Source organism: Suncus etruscus, chromosome 19, assembly GCF_024139225.1.
Source record: "Suncus etruscus isolate mSunEtr1 chromosome 19, mSunEtr1.pri.cur, whole genome shotgun sequence".
NCBI lineage: Eukaryota > Metazoa > Chordata > Mammalia > Eulipotyphla > Soricidae > Suncus > Suncus etruscus.
The window spans coordinates 31562626-31581432 of record NC_064866.1 but is presented as its reverse complement, the minus strand read 5'-3'; the positions used below and the strand labels follow the sequence as shown (position 1 = coordinate 31581432).

The 18807-nt window shown below is 43.9% G+C and overlaps 1 protein-coding gene across 1 annotated transcript; it reads left to right on the top strand.

Annotated features, from left to right (window-relative positions):
- The first annotated feature begins 10632 nt into the window (after positions 1-10632).
- Positions 10633-18515, top strand: KLHL38 (kelch like family member 38). Its single transcript, XM_049765710.1, has 3 exons — positions 10633-11979; positions 17165-17270; positions 18167-18515. Exons 1-3 carry the CDS (start codon positions 10633-10635, stop codon positions 18505-18507), a joined length of 1794 nt encoding a protein of 597 aa, XP_049621667.1. The 3' UTR covers positions 18508-18515.
- The last annotated feature ends 292 nt before the right edge of the window (positions 18516-18807 follow it).

Genomic DNA, 18807 nt, shown 5'->3' with positions numbered 1-18807 from the left:
ATGGATGAATACAGAGATGACAAATGTTGGATTGATGAATGGTAGTTGATTGGGTGAATGATGGAGGCTAAAACAGATAGAGAATAATAGTGAATGGATGGATGGATGGATAGTTGATCAATGATAATATACAGATGAGTAGAAAATGAATGGATGGATGTCAGTTTATGTTACAGTTGATGGACTCTTACTATGATCAATGCACTTATCCTCACAGTGATTCAAACTCACCCTACGTATAAGGTATTCACCTTTACTGTCGGTGTAAAAGGTAAAAATTACCATTATACCATTATATATATTTTCTAAGGTAGTCACCTCGAAGTTCACCTTTCCAGTCATCCACATTCTATGACCACAGGAGCCAAGCCAGCTGCCAAATTCTTCTTGAGTGGCCTGGAGGGGAGGTTCTGCCTAAACACCTACTCTGCGGGAAGCGTTGGGCCCTAGAGAACAGAGAGGCCTGGGTAGTGTGTTATTCTTTGTGATTCAGAGTGCTAAAATGGAAGAGTAAAAATGCATCCTTGATCCTATTATTTCTTTTTCCCCAAGTTGATTTAGAGCCCAGAAAGCTGATCTGTGCCATAAGTGATGTATGAGGTCAGACTTTAGTTTGTGGGGCGAAAGGGGGGCAAGAAAACTGGGTTATATACCAACAATCTGCTAATGGCCTTGACGTCATCCTTTCTGGCCTTTTTATTTCCTTGCCCTCTCTGGGTGGGGAGGATGAAGATATTTTGGGGGTGCGCAGGGTGGAGAAAGAGTCAAGAATGCAGTCCTTGGCACTGGGGCCCTGGTAAAAGTAGCAGTAGGGTTTCAACTCTCCTAGGATGGTAGTCATGGCAACCCAGAATCAAAGTGCAGGCTGCTTTTAGGTCATTGTCTGTAGTACAAAAGTCCCTGTTCAGATTTCAACAGTTGGTTACAAAACCTTGCCAACCAGCTAGCTACAGACATCCACAGACAGGCACTCACAGAAAGAGAAAAGGGTCAACATCCCAGAGCAGAAGCAGGTTCCTTCCTGCTGGCCTGACTTCTGGTCATTGAAGTCTTACTGATTTTTTTTTCCTCCACCAACCAGCTGTGGGGACAGGAGACATAGAGACATCAATGAGGCCACAGGGAACACCCTTCCTGTTATGAAGGAATTGATATAAGAATGCAGAGAATGAATCTGTCTGTTTGTGAAACAGCTCCTCAGAGCCACAGAGTGTGGGGCACCCAGGAAATGGAAGGCCAAACGGTAATAGGAAAACAGGGCAGGGGTAGGGTACCCCTGCTGGCTTCCTTCTCAATAGTTCTCAGACCCATTGTAGGCCTAGTATACAAGGAAGGAGAGAAACCAGTACCATCAAAGTCAAAAGCATTCAGTAATGTCAATGCAGAATTCTATTGGGACACTGAAGGCTTTTTGAGTTTACGTAAACAGACCAAATATACCTGAGCAGTTGGAGAGTGTGGATTCAGCCCAGAGCCTTTCTTTCCAAGCCTGAGGTATACACAATTCTGAGGGCTTTTGTCTTCGGGAATTTGGTTCTGAGCAGTGCTTTCTCGGCTACTTCAAGGCCCAAAACACCGGGCAAATGGGAAGGGGCAGGAATCTCAGGTCACCTAGCCTTAACTTTCAGGGCCAATTGAAAGAAAAAGTACAGAGTGGTAAAATAACTTGTCTGGAGACAAAGTTTGCCTTTGCACAAAAAGGTTGAAAACACTGGATTGAGGTTTAGTTAATGTTACAGTTAAAGTTAGGATTAGAATTTAGAGATACTGTTAGGTTAGTGTTACATTTAGGTTTATCTCGAGGGTTAAAATTAGATTTCAGGTTAGGTTTAGCTTTAGTGTGGAGTGGTGTTGGATTAGGGTTAAGGTTAAGGTTATGATTAATGCAATGATAGATTAGGAATAGGGTTGAGGTTAGGGTTAGGATTAGATTTAGATTTAGGGTTAGGATTAGTGTTAGGGTTAGGCTTTTGTTAGCATTAGACTCAAGTTTAGGGTGATGGTTGGGTTAGGTTTAGGGTCAGGACTGTGGTTGAGATAAGGATTATGATTAGGTTTAGGGTGATATTAGGGTTAGAGGTAAGTGTTAAATCATAATTAGGGTTAGGTTAGAGATAGGGTTAGTTTGTTAGGGTTAAGTTAGGGTTTGGATAAGAATAACGTTTAGGTTTATATTTAGGGGTAGTTTTAAAGTAAGGGATTGTTTATGGTAGTATTAGGGTTATGGTTAAGGTTATGATAAGCATTAGATGAGTTAAGGTTAGGTTATCATTACCTTAATTTTTGGATTAGGTTTAGTTTTGTTAGGATTAGTTTCAATTGTGTTATTTGCATTAGGTTGCAATTAGACTAGGGTTATGTTCAGGTTAGATTTTGGTTACTATCAGGATTAGGTAGGATTAGAATTAGGTTAGAATTAGTGTTAGTGTGAGAGTTGAAATTGGGGCTAAGATTAGGTTTAGGACTAGCCTCAGAATTAATGATTAGGGCTAGTTTTAGGCTTAGGTTAGGGTTGGGGTTAAGATTAAAGTTAATATTAGGTTTATGGTTCAGATTAGCGTTAATGTAAGATTTAGGTTTAGGATAAGGTTAGGGTTAAAGAAAGGGTGGGATATAGCATAAGACATAAAATACATATGCCAGGGGGCTGGAGAGATAGCAGGGAGGTAGGGTGTTTGCCTTGCATGCAGAAGGATGGTAGTTTGAATCCTGGCATCCCATAAGGTCCCCTAATCTGCCAGAAGCAACTTCTGAGTGTAGAGCCAGGAGTAACCCCTGAGCACTGCCAAGTGTGACCCTAAAACCAAAAAAAAAAAAAAATATGCCAGAGTGAGCAGGAAACCAGATTAGATACTAAAAACTGGGCACCTAAACGTAGTGGAATCAAATGAGATTATTTTCAGAATTATAATTCAATATAAAACATAATATACTCTGTGTGTGTGTATGTGTGTGTGTGTGTGTGTGTGTGTGTGTGTTGGCGGGGCTGGGGCCACACCCAGCAGTGTTGAGATACTACCTTGCTCACTGCCCGAGAGTCACCACTAACTGACTGGTTTTGGGAAACAATGAAGTCTTGGGGACTAAACCTGAGCCCCCTGAATGCAAAGCATGTGCTTCAGCTCATCAATCTCTCTCTCCAGTACAGTACTGTAAACTTTTCTGTATACTAATCATACATTATGTCTCTATAACAAGGATGGTTGTCCCATTTACCTGGAGAAAATGACTTGCCCCAGACCACATTAATGACTTAAAGGAAATATCAAGGTTCTCCCAAGGCTACACTTTTTGATTTTTTTTTATATCAACTTCTTCTAAAGGAGGATTTTTAAAGTAAGTGTTATCTTTTTCTTTCTTTCTTTTTTTTATTTAAACACCTTGATTACATACATGATTGTGTTTGGGTTTCAGTCATGTAAAGAACACCACTCATCACCAGTGCAACATTCCCATCACCAATGTCCCAAGTCTCCCTCCTCCCCACCCGACCCCCGCCTGTACTCTAAACAGGCTTTCCATTTCCCTCATACATTCTCATTATTAGGACAGTTCACAATGTAGTTATTTCTCTAACTAAACTCATCACTCTTTGTGGTGAGCTTCCTGAGGTGAGCTGGAACTTCCAGCTCTTTTCTCTTTTGTGTCTGAAAATTATTATTGCAAGAATGTCTTTCATTTTTCTTAAAACCCATAGAAGAGTGAGACCATTCTGCGTTTTTCTCACTCTCTCTGACTTATTTCACTCAGCATAATAGATTCCGTGTACATCCATGTATAGGAAAATTTCATGACTTCATCTCTCCTGACAGCTGCATAATATTCCATTGTGTATATGTACCACAGTTTCTTTAGCCATTCATCTGTTGAAGGGCATCTTGGTTGTTTCCAGAGTCTTGCTATGGTAAATAGTGCTGCAATGAATATAGGTGTAAGGAAAGGGTTTTTGTACTGTATTTTTGTGTTCCTAGGGTATATTCCTAGGAGTGGTATAGCTGGGTCATATGGGAGCTCGATTTCCAGTTTTTGGAGGAATCTCCATATTGCTTTCCATAAAGGTTGAACTAGACGGCATTCCCACCAGCAGTGGATAAGAGTTCCTTTCTCTCCACATCCCCACCAACACTGTTTATTCTCATTCTTTGTGATGTGTGCCATTCTCTGGGGTGTGAGGTGGTATCTCATCGTTGTTTTGATTTGCATCTCCCTGATGATTAGTGATATGGAGCACTTTTTCATGTGTCTTTTGGCCATATGTATTTCTTCTTTGTCAAAGTGTCTGTCCATTTCTTCTCCCCATTTTTTGATGGGATTAGATGTTTTTTTCTTGTAAAGTTCTGTCAGTGCCTTGTATATTTTGGAGATTAGCCCCTTATCTGATGGGTATTGGGTGAATAGTTTCTCCCACTCAGTGGGTGGCTCTTGTATCCTGGGCACTATTTCCTTTGAGGTGCAGAAGCTTCTCAGCTTAATATATTCCCATCTGGGCCCGGAGAGATAGCACAGCGGTGTTTGCCTTGCAAGCAGCCGATCCAGGACCTAAGGTGGTTGGTTCGAATCCCGGTGTCCCATATGGTCCCCCGTGCCTGCCAGGAGCTATTTCTGAGCAGACAGCCAGGAGTAACCCCTGAGCACTGCCGGGTGTGGCCCAAAAACAAACAAAAAAAAATATATTCCCATCTGTTAATCTCTGCTTTCACTTGCTTGGAGAGTGCAGTTTCCTCCTTGAAGATGCCTGTAATGTCCTGGAGTGTTTTGCCTATGTGCTGTTCTATATATCTTATGGTTTTGGGGCTGATATCGAGGTCTTTAATCCATTTGGATTTTACCTTCGTACATGATGTTAGCTGGGGGTCTAAGTTCAATTTTTTGCAAGCGGCTATCTAATTGTGCCAACACCACTTGTTGAAGAGGCTTTCCCTGATCCATTTAGGGTTTCCTGCTCCTTTATCAAAAATTAGGTGATTGTATGTCTAGGGAACATTTTCTGAGTATTCAAGCCTATTCCACTGATCTGAGGGCCTGTCCTTATTCCAATACCATGCTGTTTTGATAACTATTGCTTTGTAGTACAGTTTAAAGTTGGGGAAAGTAATTCCTCCCATATTCTTTTTCCCAATGATTGCTTTAGCAATTCGAGGGTGTTTATTGTTCCAAATAAATTTCAAAAGTACCTGATCCACTTCTTTGAAGAATGTCATGGGTATCTTTAGAGGGATAGCATTAAATCTGTATAATGCCTTGGGGAGTATTGCCATTTTGATGATGTTAATCCTGCCAATCCACGAGCAGGGTATGCGTTTCCATTTCCGCGTGTCCTCTCTTATTTCTTGGAGCAGAGTTTTATAGTTTTCTTTGTATAGGTCCTTCACATTTTTAGTCAAGTTGAGACAGGATCTTCTTCAAGCAATGCTCAGGCAGCTCAGGGGCTCAGAAGATATTCTTGGCCAACTGGGCCAGTGGATCAATGTAAAGACCCAAGGATCTGATGCTGCTTGGGTCTCAGGGTGCTGTGAGTAGGGGGCCAAGTGGTGCTGTAAATATTAGGAGGTCTACCAGGCAGGTATCTTAACCCTTTACCCTAGGGATCTCAAACTCAATTTACCTGGGGGCCGCAGGAGGCAAAGTCGAGGTGAGGCAGGGCCGCATAAGGGATTTCGCTTACCGACTATTCGTAATAAAAAATCATATTAGTAAGAAAAAAATCGCATTAAACATTTGCATACCCCGAACGAAACTGCTTGGGGTATGCGAATTTTTTTTTATTTAACCAACTTTATTACATACATGATTGTATTTGGGTTTTAGTCATGTAAAGAACATCACCCATCACCAGTGCAACATTCCCATCACCAATGTCCCAAATCTCCCTCCTCCCCACCCAACCCCTGCCTGTACACTACACAGGCTTTCTATTTTCTTTGTACATTCTCATTATTAGGATAGTTCAAAACGTGGTTATTTCTCTAACTAAACTCATCCCTGTTTGTGGTGAGCTTCATGAGGTGAGCTGTAACTTCCAGCTCTTTTCTCTTTTGTGTCTCAAAATTATTATTGCAAGAATGTCTTTCATTTTTCTTAAAACCCATAGATGAGTGAGACCATTGTGCATTCTGTGGGGTATGCGAATGTTTAATGCGAATTTTTTCTTACTAATGCGATTTTTATTGCGATTATTCAGTAAGCGAATAATTGCGAATACTGTGATATTTGAAGGCCGGCCACGGGCCACAAAATGTTGTACGGAGGGCCGCAGGGCCGAGAGTTTGAGACCCCTGCTTTACCCTGTACTGTCTCTCAACCCTGAAAATGTCCTCTTTTATTTTGTTTCCCATAGATTGAATCAATTAAGACTTCTTCCAGAGAACGTTGGAATAAAAACTGAAGATGAAAGCATAAATTCATCTAAAACAGATTTGTACATTGGAAGTATGCAGATTAGGTAAAGATGTTTGGGACTGAGTTTGAGGTGTCTGTGTGTTTACTGTAAGGTAAGACAAGATCAAGACTTTGTTTCTTATTGACATTTAATAGAGGAGCAGGGATCACCAAGCAGGCCAGACCAATAAAATGGACCTATTTTACCCCCAAAATTCTAGAACTAATGGTATTTATAAAACCTGATGACATGTTAATACTGAACACCAAGATTTAATGAAAATTTGACAGAGTTGAATTTCTGAAGGCAAGTTTTCTACTGGCCATATTGGTTCACTCCCAGAAATCCTTACCTATTATGCATATACCCTTGCCTTGCTCACTAGCTGACAGAGAAATGATACAGATCACCAATGAAGATCTTTCTCTCTTTAGTAAATCTAATGAATGACAATAGCTTTGGTACTGAGGAGACTTCAGTTCAGTTCCCAACCCTACATACAATTCTTGAGCTTATGTTAATAAGGCAATTGCTTCCCATTTCATTTTAACACATAACTATTTAATTAAAATTAGTAAAATTCCACCATGCCATTTGCATCCGAGTCTATTAGAGCATACTAGCTACACATGCTAGCCTTCCAAACCTAGATCTCACTTTCTCACTTTTTGTTCTATATAATGCCAGGCACTCTGCTAGGCACTGAAAATGATAAGCCAATTAAAACAATTCCCCATTCTAATAAAAAGACAGATGAGTAAACATAATTGTAATCAGATACGACTCATGTCTTATTAGAAATACATTAAGGGAGGGCTGGAGCAGTGGCACTAGAGGTAAGGCATCTGCCTTATAAGCGTTAGTCTAGGATGGACCGTGGTTCAATCCCCCAGTGTCCCATATGGTCCTCCCAAGCCAGGAGTGATTTCTGAGCACTTAGCCAGGAGTAACCCATGAGCATCAAAGGGTGTGCCACCCCCCCCAAAAAAAAAACAAGAAATACATCAAGGGTATGGAGATAACACAGAGGGAAACGTTTGAGAAAGTCATGGAAACTTTCAGAGAAACTGATATGCAAACTGTTCTTGAAGGATGGATACAAGTTCAGAAGTAAAATTGGAAAAAAATAGATAAAAAAGGAAAAGCACATGATAAGACAGAGCATGAACTAGAGACATTCACTTTTTAAGAAATTCAGGGCCCGGAGAGCTAGCACAGTGGCGTTTGCCTTGCAAGCAACCGATCCAGGACCAAAGGTGGTTGGTTCGAATCCCAGTGTCCCATATGGTCCCCTGTGCCTGCCAGGACCTATTTCTGAGCAGACAGCCAGGAGTAACCCCTAAGCACCACTGGGTGTGGCCCAAGAACCAAAAAAAAAAAAAAAAAAAAAGAAAGAAATTCAGCTACCCACCTATTTTATTACCTGCATGAATCACAAGGATAGGAATAATCCCAACTCTGATATGCTCTCGCGGCTCTTCTCTTCAACACTCTGCTTTTTCTCTATGGACCTCTGACATCCTTGCCCTTACTTTGGACATTCAGGCCCCAGACCCTAGTAACAGGTCATGGACATTAACCTGACTTTGGAATTTTAGATACTATTAAGTATAATCCACTCTGAGTTAGAATCAAGGGAAAAGTCATTCCCAACACTACTCTACCCAATAGACAAGATCATCTGGGCAGGGATCGAACTCATGCAAAGATCTACAAGTGAAATAATAATCTAAATGGGAGAGAGGAAGTAGTAGGAGACAGTTCCGGAGGTGGGCAGGAGACCAATCTGATTCCTGCCAGAGTCTGTACTTTATCCTTTAGACATGGGGAAGCCATGGAAGAGGGTTGGCAGACTCTGATTTGCTTTCCTGGGTTATCCTAGTGGTGACAGGGCAGTGTTTTGGAGGCAGAAAGACTGGGAACAGGGAAAAATCAGCATGGAGACAGTCCAATGCAAATAGTCCCAGCAAGACTAGGAAGGAAAGAAAGCCAAACTTCCTTGGCAGTCACTGTTAGGACCCTCAATCACAGCCTCCCTGGAGACAGAAAAAGGAGAGAAGTTGGTGCCTTATATTCATCCCCAAGATTTTTTTGTTTGTTTTTGTTTTGGGGTCACACCCAGCAGTGCTCAGGAGTTACTCCTGGCTCTATGCTCAGAAATCGCTCCTGGCAGACTCAGGGGACCATATGGGATGCCGGGATTCAAACCACTGACCTTCTGCATGCAAGGCATACGCCTTACCTTCATGCTATCTCTCCGGCCCATCATCCCCAAGATTCTACAGTTCTCTATCATGCTTTGGATACTTACATCTGCATGCTGTCTTCTTCTCAATCACTTCTCTTCCCTGCCCTTCTCTCCTCCTCCTTCACTTCTCTCTCTCTCTCTCTCTCTCTCTCTCTCTCTCTCTCTCTCTCTCTTCCCTCTTACCCATTTTGTCCTTCTTCTTTCACTTTCCTCTTCTCTTGTTCTCCCCCTCTCCCTCCTCCTGGTCCCCCTGTTCCTCTCTCTTCTCTCTCTTACTCCTTCTCCCCTGTTCTTTGTTCCACATCCTGGAATAACCGACTTTGCCTCCTGACCCTAAATTAAACCTCCTTGATGGAAACAAATGAAAATGTGAAAGAGAACAGTGGAGTCTCGACTAAAACTTGAAAAAGGATGCGAATGAGTAGCTAATACATACCAGCAGCATGGTCCAGAGGAGTGCTGGCCCTTTAAATCATAAGATAATGAAATCAGAGACACCCTTCTTTCCCTTCTCCCCCATCCCACAAACCCACCCCTCTAAAAGTCTGGTCTTTCTATTCCTGAGAATGGAAGAAAAGGAACTGTAAAGTATTACACAAATATTGAAAAGAATGTTGGTCAAAGGACTGAAGTGCATAGCTTTGCATGCAGAGTCCCAGGTTCATCCCTTGAGCATTTATAAGAAGCAACCCCCAGGAATGACCCTGAGAACAAAGTTGCTAGTTGCCCCTGAGTACCACCAGGTGTGGCCCCAAGACAAAAACAAACAGTTGTCACAATGGCAGAGTCAGCCTCCCAGGCCCCTGCCCCCAAATTGTATGTAAGCCGCACACAGTGCCCGATCCTGCCTTTTCTTGTGACCCTCTGCACAGAAGTATCTGTAGCAACTCCCCCAGGTCACATCAACCTGTTTACAGGCATCTAGAGTTCCAGGCACTTTTAGGACAAGGGACTCAGGGTGTTTCCAAGTGGGCAGCAAAGTCTTCTCGGAGAGAAAGAAGTCCTTTGCCAAATCTATTTCTGCCGATGTAAACACACTAGCCAGGGAAACACACCGTCTGGGCATGCGCCTGCCTTGCCCTGCAGGGCCTCGGGTTGCTGCGAAAGGCAACTGGAAAGTCACATGTCACAGCAGTGGAAAGTACATACACAACTATTCTTAGCTCTGGAATGTATACGCTGTCTCCCTGCCCAGCGGTTCTTTCACAAACCTCTAGAAAACTGTGACAGCGCCTTCAGCATAAACAAATCCAGGACAAACCTGTTGCCAACTGAATGAAGGAGAGGCTGGGGTTTACAGTTTCTCCCAGAACTAGAGGTGGGGACTCTGCAGAGACAGAGCCGGACCAGGCATTCGTGGGTGTCCACAGAACAAGGTAAATACACATCCTATCCCCTCATCCTTCTGCGGGGAGCTGACCAGAGATCACCCGATGAGCCCTTTCTGGGGAATTGTTTGCTCTCTACTTTCTATTTACCCCAACTTTAAAACAAAACCCAACTCGGTAGAGTCAAGTACTTTGTTTTGCCTTTTGTTTTGTTTTAAATCCTTGCAAGGGCCCCTTTTTTATCCTTCATTTCTGGCTGAGGACCAGAGGGCCACACCCCCAGATTGACAACTTGGGGATGGATGATTAATACTTCAAAAGAGACTTAGAGAAGTTTATTAAATCACAGCTATACCTAGAATCTGGAGAAAGACACACCCATTTCCACCCAAGGCCCCTTGCCAGCTGTCTGGTTTCAGGTTCCCATTTCCCTGACCATCCAGTTCCTTCTAGCATCTCTGGTCTTGCTCGATTTGTTGTTCTCCTTTATGTGAAGGTGTCTTTACCTGCTACCAGAGAGAGCAATCATACATAACCCAAAAGAAAGGTGCCAACTCTGCAGACTGGGGTGGAGGGAGTTTCCCCCAAGTGGTATTCTTGGAAAGCAGTGTGCAATCTTGGAGCCTTGTGCAGACTCTCCACCACTGCCCCCTCTGGGGTCTCCTCCCCCTGTCAGAATGGACATGAGGTCCACGGATGGGTTGCTCTTCAAAGACCAGAATTTCTCCTCTGACTTACTGAAGCAGCTCAACAGCTTGCGGCAGAAGGAGCTCCTGACAGACGTGACAGTCTGCGCGGGTGCCACCGAGCTGCCTTGCCACCGGAACGTGTTAGCCTGCAGTAGCCCCTACTTCAGGGCCATGTTTTGTGGCAGCTTCAGGGAGCGTGGCGAGGCCAAGGTGCATTTGCATGGCCTGGAGCCGGCCTCCCTGGACCAGATCGTCCTGTATGTCTATACCGGGGAGGCCCATATCACAGCCCACAACGTGCTGGCCCTGATGGAAGCAGCTTCACTGCTGCAGTACCTCAAGTTGTTCGAGGCCTGCTCTGGGTACTTGCAGGCCCAGTTGAGTCCCAGCAACTGCCTGGGCATGCTGCGACTCTCAGAAACCTTCAGCTGTGACAGTCTCCGCCAGAAGGCCAGGGAGATGGCCTTGACTCATTTCCCCCAAGTAGCCACTTCGGCCGACCTCAAGGAGCTTCGCATGGCTGAGCTGAGAGACTATCTGGGGGATGATGCACTGTGTGCCGAGGAGGAGAAAGTGTTCGAGGCCTTCATGGCCTGGCTCCAGCATGACCTCCTAGGCCGCAGGCAGCACATGCAGGAGCTGCTGGGCCAAGTAAGGCTGCAGTACATCCACCCGGCCTTCTTCCATCACTTCATCGCCAATCAGGCCCTGCTGCAGGCCTCACCCTCCTGCCGGGCCATCCTGGAGGCTGCCAGGAGGCAGGTGTTCTCTCTGCATGGCCCCTGCACCCTCCGGGGGGGTCCTGGGCATGTCCCCCCAAGACATGCCTACCAAGAGTGCCTCATCCTTGTGGGAGGGAGGAAAGACAGCCAGCAGACCACCCGCGATGTTCTGAGGTTCGACCCACACATGGGCCAGTGGCAAGGCCTGGCTAAACTCCCAGTTCGGCTCTACAAGGCTTCTGCTGTGGGCCTGCACCGTAGCATCTATGTGCTAGGAGGCCTGGAGGTGAATGCAGGGACACGTGTGCCCAGTCGCATAGTCCACGTCTTTTCCCTGAAACTCAACCAGTGGAGTTTGGGGCAGCCCATGCTTGCCGCCCGCTACTCTCACCGGGGCACGGCCCACAAGAACTTCATCTTTGCCATCGGGGGCATTGGAGAGGGGCAGGAGGTCCTGGACTCCATGGAGCGGTACGACAGCATGAGCAACGTCTGGGAGAGGATGGCCAGCATGCCCGTTGGGGTTCTCCATCCTGCTGTCGCAGTGAAAGACCAAAGGCTCTACCTCTTTGGGGGGGAGGACGTCATGCAGAACCCTGTGCGCCTTATCCAGGTAATAGACTGGTCCCTCCCTGTCACGTAAGCATGTGTGTTTATGTCCTATGCTCACAAGCTTATGTGTATACATACATGCAAATGCACTAATAAAAGCATATATACTTACATGAATGTATGGACTACATACATGCACATATTAGCATGCCTACAGATGTGTAGGCACAATACACACAAAGACACTCATAAGGGCATAAATACTAACATACATGTATGCAATCTATACATGTATACCATCATACACATGGATATGTACATATGAGCATGCCTACAGATGTGTAGGCAGAATACACACAAATACACTCATAAGGGCATCTAAGTCATGTAAAGAACACCCCCTTCACCAGTGCAGGATTCCCACCACCAATTTCCCAGATCTACCTCCTCCCCACCCCACCCACACCTGTACTCGAGACAGGCTTTCTTTTTCCCTCATTCATTCACATTGTTAGGATAGTTTTCAGTGTAGTTATTTCTCTAACTGCACTTATCACTCTATGTGGTGAGCTTCATGTCATTAGCTGCACCTACATGGGAGGATGGGGGGGGGGAGTAAGGGTTGGGACAGAGGCAGTAAAATATTAGAAATGAGCTTTGTAGGGCAGTATCAAGGTCCCAATACAAGATGGATATTATGGATATATAGAATATATGCACACAATACTATCAATATGAAAACAAAGAGAAAAAATTTCCACTGACTGTCCCAATTTAAACCAGTGCTAGAACAGCCTGCCCTCCTTCCAGAGCGCATCCCCATTAGTGTAGGGAGAGATAGGGGGAAAGCCTGTTGACCCCTATAGAGTCCACCTAGACCGGTGCCCAGGGAAAGACTAAAGTCCAGGGGAGAAAAACCCTATACCTGGCAAGAGCTGGCCTCCAGAATCAAGGACGAAATCGGAAGCCAGATGTCTGCCCGCCCTTCTCCCCATGCACCTCCCCCCTGGAGTACGGAAGGAGGGGGGAACCTGAGGACCACTAATAGTCCACCTGAACCCAATTCTGGCCATCTGAGCTGGCACTCAGGGAAGGCCTGGAGTCAGGGGAATAAAGACAAGGACAGCAGGGGGCCTGCCAAGCCTCCCAGCACTCCCCAGGTTAGGGAGAAAGGCTCTGTTATGGGGCCTAGAAAGGAAATTTTATCAAGACTTTGTCCACTTACAGATACTTTTGTAGAAGGCTACTATAATACAAAGTCATATTAGACATAATCCTTGTCCAGTAGAGCTGATTGTTAGCTAAGGAAAACAGCCTTTAAATACATGTTCAAAATAGAACATCAAGTAGTGAGGGCCTAGAGGGATTCGGTAGGTGCTTCTGCCTATGTCATAAGACCATAAAAGATGATTGCCAAGGTTTGATACACAGTTGTGACCAAAGACCTGTTGGATTAAATCTTAATGTATGATCTTGATCTTGATATGCATCAATCTCCAACTGATTTTTTTAGACACAACAAAATTGAGGAATTCCTGTCTTCTTTTAAATCTGGTTCCAGGGAGTTAACTCGAGGCTTCACACATTCACTTTACCACTGACTTGTGTCCCTGACCCAGGGATTCCCTGTTTTAAATGAAATATAGATGCTCATTTTATTAACAAGACCTCTGTGAAGTAAAATTAATGCAAACCAAAATCTTATCATAGAAACCTGATGTAATTTTGAATTTCTGCAGTTTACTAAAGGAAAATAAGAACTTGAATAAATAACCAAAGGGACATGAGACTTGCCATGTTTGTCAGAACAGCAGTAAAGGCCTTGAGAACAAAGGCAGGAGCCATTAATGACACTTGCGCTTCATGGAGCTTATAAAACAACAGAAAGAAGCAGCTGAATAGAGAGTACCCTGAGGATTTGAGGTGGTCACGCCACACTAGAATTAGTAAAGAGATTTTGAGGGGATCTCTGTGGGATTGGTTGGAGCTGAATTGAGCAGAAAGGTGGGAGAAGAGAGAAGGCAATGAAGATAAAGAGTGAGAGGAACAGAGAATCCTGGGTTGGATAGAAGGTTCTGGCATGTGCACGGATGTCTGCAAATCTCCCTGAGCACGTGAGTCCACCCTCTGAGGCAGGTGTCAGAGTCAGTGATGGAGGAAGGTGTGCTATCTCTTAGGGTAAACAAGATCAAAGACCCTGAAACACAAAACATCATAGCTCACTTCCTGGCAGAACTAATTCCTGTTGATATAAGCACAAGTTGGAGCAAGGAAAAGAAAAATGGTGCATCTTAGTCTACCCCCTTAACCCCGCTGCTTCTCATCTTCATTTGAGGTCTAGAAAATTCTTGGGATATGTGAATGATAGGACAGGATGCTCTAGACCTTGTCAAGGAATTGGAATTATGGCCTATAAATATCGAGATATCATGAGAGAGTATCAGGAAGACTAGGTGAAGTCATCAGTATGGTTAGACAATGGTTAGACGAAAGTTAAGGTACTTGCCTAGCATGGAGCTGTGACCAGGACACTGGTTCAAATCCCAGTTTCGCAAGTAGTCCCCCAAGCACTGCCGTGTACAGCCCATGAGCACAAAACTTGAGCACTACTGGGTGTAGTAAAAAAAATGTTTAATAAATGTTCCTTTTGGATGCTTTGTGGAGAAGGGATGTGAGAGGATCTATATAAACAAAAGAGAGAAGATGGGAAACTTTGGGTGTACAGGAGAGGAGGATGAGGAGGGCATTGGGTGAGGCTAGTTATCTATAGAGATGAAGAAACATGGCTGGTTCGTTTACTTTTTATGTTGTTTGCCTTCACTTCTCTAGTCCATACTTTCAGCTTCTCCCTGACCATCCAGGTAGGTTCAGAGTTTGATCTAAACCCTACTCTGATACCTGAGCCAAGAAAGACTTGTTTTTCAGCCCCAGCACACTCTGGCCACACAATGCAGATGGCCTAAAGTGCTTCTATAGACAGCTACAGGCTCTCTTTTCTGAAGCCAGTTTCAAAATCAAGTCAACAAATGTGTGGATGATTTCACACTGCAAAATTGTTACAGACTTCCAAAAAATAAGCACAAAACTTATTTTGAAAATCTTGTATGCTTAATATAATCAAACAAGATGCTTTCAAAATTTAAAAAAAAATACTACATTTGAGCAACTCCTGTACACATCAGCGATGAGAGGAGAAAAGTATTCCCTCTGAAAGCTTTGCTTCTCTGCTTAGTATTAATTTTAAAGTGTAAATTTTATTCAATCAGACATAGCTTATGTGGAATACTTGGGTGGGTTGATTTTTCAGTCCTAAACTCAGAGTTTCGTTCAGAGGATGGACTGTTTATATGCATTCTTTTAAAATCTCTCTAGCATGGGAGTTATGGTGCAAAGTCTATGTATAAGTACACCTTTCTACCTAGTCTTCTGGCTGCTTGTCTTTCTGCATGGCATTCAGCAAATCCTTTAACATAACAAAGCATCATTTCCTCCACTAGTCAAAGCATTGCCTTTATTATCCTTGCCCTGGCCTCTCTACGGGTATTATAAGCAAACGTTTCATCTATTTTTGAAGCCATACCCAAAGCTGATGCATAACAGAAGGCCTGGAGGTGACTATTAACTCATGGAAAATGCTCCCCATGTTTGCTTCTCCTTCCAGGACCCCATTTTCCAAACAGTGGCACCTATATATTTTTCAGATGCTCACAGGAGGCTAGGCTGATATTAGTACTAGCTAATAAGAATTAAAAATCTGAGAGACCTCAAGATACGCTGAGTCTCAAAAACCTGCATCAAGGAAGGTTGTATCATAGGACATACACAGCTCCTTGAAAGTGTTCTCAATGGACTCTGGGCGCAGCCCTACTTTTCCATTCGCCCAAAGCTATGTGTCTTGGGCATGTCACTTGCCCTCTCTGAATCTCAGTGATCTCATCTGTTGGCTTTTTTGTTTTGTTTTTGGGCCAAACCCAGTGGTGCTCACGAGTCACTCGTGACTCCACTCAGAAGTCATTCCTGGCAGGCTCAGTGGACCATATGGTATGCCAGTGATTGAACTCACGTCGGTCGCATGCCTGACAAATGCTCTACTTATTGTGCTATTGCTCTGGCCCACCTGTTGACTTCTTTTAATTTCATGAACAGGGGTGGAAGTCTAAGCTTCATACAAACAAGGCATGAGTTATAACACGGAGCTACATTCCAAGCTCTGAGCTTCAGATGTCTAATATGAAAAAAATATGAAAAAATATGAAAAAAATAAAATAAAAATAATATTCCATAGAATAATGATCCGGTTCAAATTTGACAAAATGATCCAATTTTATGAATGCTAGAAACTATATTTCATGCAGAAAGAATTGCCAGCAAAGAATACTGTGCCATTTTCTCCTGCAACTTAATTTTTTGTTCATTCTTTTCTTATACAATGCACATTCTATAGCTCTCAGGTGAGACTTTTGCCAAATTTTGCCAAATTCATTTGCAATTAATATTTGAATTCTAAACTGAGGAGATTACCAGGAGCACATTTCTTAGAATCACAATATACTCTTCTGATTGAGAGCACAGAGCAAATGAAATCTGGCCTCTTTGTCTTCCTTCTTATCTTCCTACTTTTCTATCATTCTGATGACTTATAGATATAAGCTGTTCAAAAGCATTTTTTAGCAGGAGGACTAGAGAGATAGTACATCAGGTAAGGTGCTTGCCATGCTCATGTGCAACCCAGTTGGAGCCCCGGTACCTTCTGTGGCCCCCCAGAGTCCCATCAGGTAGATCCCTGGGCACAGAGCCAGCAGTAAATCTTGAATAATCCTGGATGTGGTCCCAAAATAAAAACAAGCCTTCTTCTTCATATAGCCCCAAATTTAAATTTATTCTTGTCTTGAGAATCTTCTTGGTTCTATTTAGAATTTTAAACATGAGCCAGCAATGGAAATGATTGAAAAAATCATAGGTTTTTATGAATACCTTTCTCACTAAGAGAGAAAACCATTCCAAACAAGGAATTCCTGCAGACCCATAGTTTATTCTCTAGACACAATGACTGAGCTCATAGAGACCCATTTCTACGAATAGTCTTTGTTCTTTACTTAGAGTTTGGGAATTGAGAGTAATAGCCTCCATTCTTAAGACTGGGAAACATGAAAGAGAGAAATCCTTCTTCTTTATGACTTATAAATCTTAAAAAAAAAATACCAATCCCTTTAACATACAATATTGTGATTCTGTTTCTCCTGCAGGTTTATCACCTTTCCAGAAATACTTGGTTTAAAATGGAGACAAGAATGATCAAGAACGTGTGTGCCCCCGCAGTGGTGCTAGGGGAGCGGATAGTCATCGTGGGAGGTGAGTTTGAACAGAGGATCATGAGGCTGGACACAAACTTGGCATCGGCCATGGAAAAACAGTCCCTCACAGTCAGATGTTGTTCTAATGAGACGGTTGTTTTAAAAGCACATTCATCCAACCGCTGGCGTGAAGATGACTCGACAAAGTTCTTTTCTCTTCCAGAATTTTCTCCTTGTCTCTATCTGTAAATATGGATGAAACAATACTTGTTTTCCAGAGTTTTAATTATAAAATATGCTCATGTATTAGAGGCACAGAGTGCTAGCCCAGATCCAGGGCAAACTATCAGACCTTGTTTGCCATTGTTGATACTATTAATCACTTGTGCTTCATTTCTCCTTATTGGCAGTGAAGGGTGCTGGGGAGAAAGGAGGGCTGGGTTTAAGGTGAGAGAAATCTGGGTATAGATCCTGACACTGGCCCTCACTGATTATACAGTCTTGGGTCAATGACTTCTCTCTCTGCCTCAACTGCAAAAAGTCAGGACCTGAAAGGCTCCAGTCTGAGTCCCTAAACCTCATCAGTGGGCCTCTAAGGAAGATATAAAAGTCTGGGAGCCTGCTCAAATCCAAGAAGGACTGCTGCATGATCTCAACCCGAAGGCAGGGCACAAGAGACAGAGTCCATACCCCAAAATATCTGAGCCCAGACCCAAACTCTGCTTCAAGCAAGGTGGGTCAGTTGATCAATATTTCCCTTGATGCATTTGGGCACAACCCAATCAATAAGGGAACAGTAGGACATCTGGTGCCCTGCCTCACTGAGACCCCTGAACCCCATGATCCCTCTGAACCTCCCTGAGTCCCCATGAGTCCCCTTAGATCCACTGAGCCCACTCTGCAACCTGAGCCATATGGAGCCTGTTGAGCATACCCCTTACCATTGACTTGCAGGTTACACCAGAAGGATGCTTGCTTATGACCCTCAGTCCAACAAGTTTGCCAAGTATGCTGACATGAAGGACAGGAGGATGCATCACGGGGCCACAGTGCTGAGGAACAAGTTGTATGTGACTGGTGGCCGCCGGCTCACCACGGACTGCCGCATAGAAGATTCAGCTGCCTTTGAATGCTACGACCCCGAAACAGACACCTGGACATCGCAGGGACAGCTGCCCCACACACTCTTTGACCATGCCTGCCTCACCCTGTGGAGCCTCTCTCTCTCTGCTGCCTGTTCTGAAGAAAATGAGGACCCAGGTTCCTTTACAAGAGACATTTACCCCAAGAGATGACTTCCAAAATGATGCAGGGAGAGTTCAAAGGACTGAACGTTCCAGAATCTGGAGGCCTGGCAGCAAACAGAATGTTGGCAGGAGTCCATGTGCAAGTGTGTACTCATACATGAACACATCCTTTCTCAGTCTCTCTCCCTCCCACCCTGTGAGTCCGGTGTACCCCTGTCTATCTCTTTCTTCACCCTCTCTCCCACTCTTTTGTTCTATATTTCTCTTTGTCTTCCTTCCCTACCTCACCTCTACCAGCTTCTTCGAGCTTCTTTGTCCAATGTTGTCCAATGGCAACAGATAAGCCCA